This window comes from Sinocyclocheilus rhinocerous, unplaced genomic scaffold (genome assembly GCF_001515625.1).
Source record: "Sinocyclocheilus rhinocerous isolate Xijiao unplaced genomic scaffold, SAMN03320098_v1.1 scaffold550, whole genome shotgun sequence".
Taxonomy (NCBI): domain Eukaryota; kingdom Metazoa; phylum Chordata; class Actinopteri; order Cypriniformes; family Cyprinidae; genus Sinocyclocheilus; species Sinocyclocheilus rhinocerous.
Genome location: NW_015667382.1, coordinates 606,654 through 610,711, shown reverse-complemented (window position 1 = coordinate 610,711; position 4,058 = coordinate 606,654). Strand labels below are relative to the sequence as shown.

Here is a 4,058-nt window from a genome sequence, read left to right as displayed (position 1 = left end):
GGGGCCTATTGAATCCTATGGAGATTCTTAAATGAGCCAAACAAGGGAAATCTTTAAAACTACACCAACTTGAGGCCTCATTAAGCTTTCAGATATATATCAAAACATTAAAAAAACTATATTTTGTAAAAAATAAAAAAAAACATTTTTTATCCAAGCACATGCATATTCATACAGTTTCATAAATATGTGATAAATATAAAAGATACATTTAAAAATATAAATATGATATAAACTCATTGGTCTCCACCCCATCACTCAAATTTAACTGTGTTAAGTCAAAAAAAATTCAAAATGACAGTCATTTCCCAGCAGAAACATCATAAATGCTATAATGGGTTTCAATGGGAGTGTGTGTGGCATGTGTGTGTTTGTGTGTGTGTGTGTGTGTGCATGTGTGTGTGGGTATGTCAGTTTTTTGTGCATTGGGGACATTCTGCAGTCTCTGCCCTTTGTTTGGGTATGCATCTTTTCTGGATTGTGCCCGATTTTATATAGTAAAAAAATCAAATAAATAAAAAAATGCTGTTTTTTTTTTTTTTCTCTGACATTCCATTCATCCCTATGGCCGGGTCAAAATGACCTGCGAGGGACACTTTTGTTACTTTTTTTATTATACCTTATTTTATTACACATAGAATCCTCCAATGGGCTCAAATTTTTTGTGTGTGCTCCATGCTCAAGTGTGACAAAATTAAATAAAAAAAATCCGCAGTTTTTTTATAAATTCCATGCTTTTCCAGTGGCGGGTCAAAATGACCCGCGAGGGACACTTTTGATACTTTTTTATAGCACCCACTTAAACTGCTCGAATTCACTCTAATTTTTTTTCATGTATTCCCGGTTCAAGTGTGACAAAAGTAAAAAAGTCTCATAACATAGCGATCAACGCTCGATTTTTAAAAAATCGTAAAAAATTAGTTTTGGGTCAAAATGACCCGAGGGATGGATGAGGGTTAAAGGAGTGGAAACGAAAATCGCGGAATCGAAACACATGTTGCGGGAGCAGGTGGCCGGCAATGGTCAGAGATTCAGTGGGAGCAGGATTAAGAAAACAGCCGAATCCCAGACATTTTGGGCAATTAAGAAATCCCGGCCGGACGCATTTTTGTAGGTCCAAAAAGAGGACATGTCCGGGAAAAAGAGGGCGTATGGTCACCCTATATTCAGTATGTATGTAGTAGATTAATAAACCGTAGGTCTTTGGTCTTTGTCGTTTTTAATGTTGTTGCTATTCCAGTGTTTTCCTTTATAAGATCCATTCTGCATCTGTTTTATCGCCCTCCCAGTAGATTCCACCTTCAGACCATTAGGTCTTCAAATTGTATGGATTTTCATAGTTCAGCCCCAGTATTTTTGTATCTTCCAGGAATCATGGTTTTCCATAAGGAGTTCCAGAATGCAGGCAAGGAGCCTGGTCTGCAGATTTGGAGGATAGAGAAGATGGATCTGAAACCTGTTCCCAAACAACTGCTAGGAAACTTCTTCACTGGTGATGCCTATGTTGTCCTTCACACCACTTCTGCTCCATCCTACAATGTCCACATGTGGTTGGGTGAGTGAAAATAACCACATTTACAATGCAGTGCCCTTTTTTTCTTGTTGGTTATGTAGGCTAATACAAAACACACATTGACACTGTTTATTTTGAGTATTTGCATTACTCTGGGTCTGTTTATATGCAGGTAATGAGTGCTCTCAGGATGAAGGTGGAGCTGCTGCCATCTTTGCTATGCAGCTGGATGATCATCTGGGTGGAGCACCAGTCCAGTACCGTGAGGTTCAGAACAATGAGTCTGTTACCTTCCTTGGCTACTTTAAAACTGGAATTAAGTACAAGGTAGTTACACCTACAGAGAGCTGAATAAAAATAAAACCCCAGTTCTGTCTATTTATTGCTAAATCTGACAAACTCATTGTCATATTTGGTAACATGCTTTATTTTACATTTAGTGCTCCATATAACCCCACCCTTTTAATTATTGGAGATATATTATTGTGTTTTGTGTCAAAAAATATGCTGTCAGAAGAATAAGATTTAATCTCTGCTAGCATCACTACACATTACATTTCAGTAATTTCTATAATCAAAGCCTCTTTGACTGAAAAGTAATTAAAGATTATGGGTAAAATAATCTACGAATCTAAGAATATGTGAAGGTTTAAGAATCTGTCATTGAAATCCTATATTGATAGGCCACTAATCTAAAAATTTTTTTGATTTGTCAACATCTATGTATATGGTGCACGGCCCTGGTTGTAGGGAATGAGAGTTATTATTCCTCAAATAATACATGTGTTTATATAGAAGGGAGTCAAAAACCACATTCAAATCAGTAGTGGAAAGTTCCTGAATGATTTTCCCTTGCAAATTTATGGTATACTGTGGCAGGTTTAGTCTGTGATGGTTTTAATCATTTAAAAATCACGTATCACAGTGTATTGCTGTGATGAATATTTCTCAGCTCCCTTTCACGTTTGTTCAATTTCCCTCTCAGATTATCTGCAAGGAATTTTTGTATATATCATGAGAATTTTTTTTTTTTTATTGTAACTCGAGAGCCATGAGACATTTTGGTGTATTTTGTTCTTTTCCCCCTACACAGCAAGGTGGTGTGGCCTCTGGATTCCAGCATGTGGTGACTAATGACATGAATGTGAAGCGTCTGCTTCATATTAAGGGGCGACGTGCCATTCGTGCCACAGAGGTGAATATGTCTTGGGCCAGCTTCAATCGCGGAGACTGCTTCATCATTGATCTCGGCAAGGTCAGAAACACATGGGGTGAAGTAATGAATGAAACTGCCGTCTTTTTGAGAAATCCAAAATTCACAACCTCACAAATCATATTCTGATTTTCCTAGGACATCTACCAATGGTGTGGGAGTGACTGCAACCGTTTTGAGCAGTTGAAAGCCTCCGAGGTGGCTATTGGCATTCGTGATAATGAGAGAAATGGGCGTGCCAGTCTGCACATGGTTGAGGATGGTGCTGAGCCAGAGGCTGTCATTGCTGTAAGTCTTATCTCCTTCTACAAAACAAAAAAACTAAATTATGGTGCAAGTTTAAACGTGCAGTGCAAAGAACGAGCATGTCTTTGGTTGCTGTGATAGGAAGTGAAAGAATAAATTATTGGGTCAGTGGTGGCACGCCTGAAACACAAATAAAAGACAGCAAAATAATGAGACCAGTAACAGCACTGGTTTTCTTGATCAGTTTGTTCTGACTTTTTTAAAGTTGTAAACCACCTGAGCTCCCTCAAAACATAGTATAGACTAGATATTGTGACTATAAACTGGTAGAACATCAGGATATGGACACATTTTTCTAAATTTACATGTTTGCATTTGGCAAACGCTTTAATACAAAGCTACTTGCATAGCATTCAAGGTACACATTTTATCAGTTCATGCATTCCCTGGGTATCGATCTCATGACCTTGGCGTGATTAATGGAATGCTGTACTGTTCGATCTACAGAAATGTAGCTCAAAGCAGGTTACTGATCTTATTGTAAACAATTTTTCTAGGGATGCACCGATACCACTTTTTCCAGTACTCGCCCGATACGATACTTTTATTTTTTGTACTTGCCGATACAGAGTACCGATACCAATATTTTATTGCATTTGTAAATTTCTAAAATATTGGGTACAGAAAATCACGTGCTTTGCTGTAATAATGCAGGGAACCACTCGTTATAAATCTCCTAACTGTGATATTTTCAGAAATAGAAGTCGCGTTTTTTTTTTCATCTGAAACGTGCTGCGATTTATATTCCAAAGCCACTCATATAATGCAGAAACACTCAAGCAAGCAAAACACGTGCAACGCGTGCACGTATTTGTACTGGTGCGGAATGAGCAGGACAAGTACAGCCTAGCGCATTTCACACAGGCTGTTAGATTCACTTGCGCCAGAAAGTCGTGTATGCCTAAGGTTAAAAATAAATGATGTTTATAGTGAATGCCCCTATAAATGGTCTTATTTTTACGATTTAGTTTTAAACCAAATGATGCGTGTGCTAAATGAGTGAACATCAAAGATCACACAACAGAA

General features: G+C 37.8%; 1 protein-coding gene across 2 annotated transcripts in view; it reads left to right on the top strand.

The window, feature by feature from the left end:
• The window catches only part of LOC107733908 (gelsolin-like), a 12,829-nt gene that overhangs the window by 2,252 nt on the left and 6,519 nt on the right, over positions 1-4,058 (top strand). For both annotated transcript variants that reach the window (XM_016545756.1, XM_016545755.1), the window contains exons 2-5: positions 1,370-1,555; positions 1,686-1,840; positions 2,607-2,768; positions 2,865-3,014. In XM_016545756.1, the coding sequence (XP_016401242.1) occupies positions 1,375-1,555; positions 1,686-1,840; positions 2,607-2,768; positions 2,865-3,014 (648 nt within the window). In that variant the 5' untranslated portion in view covers positions 1,370-1,374. The remainder of the gene's footprint in view (positions 1-1,369; positions 1,556-1,685; positions 1,841-2,606; positions 2,769-2,864; positions 3,015-4,058) is intronic.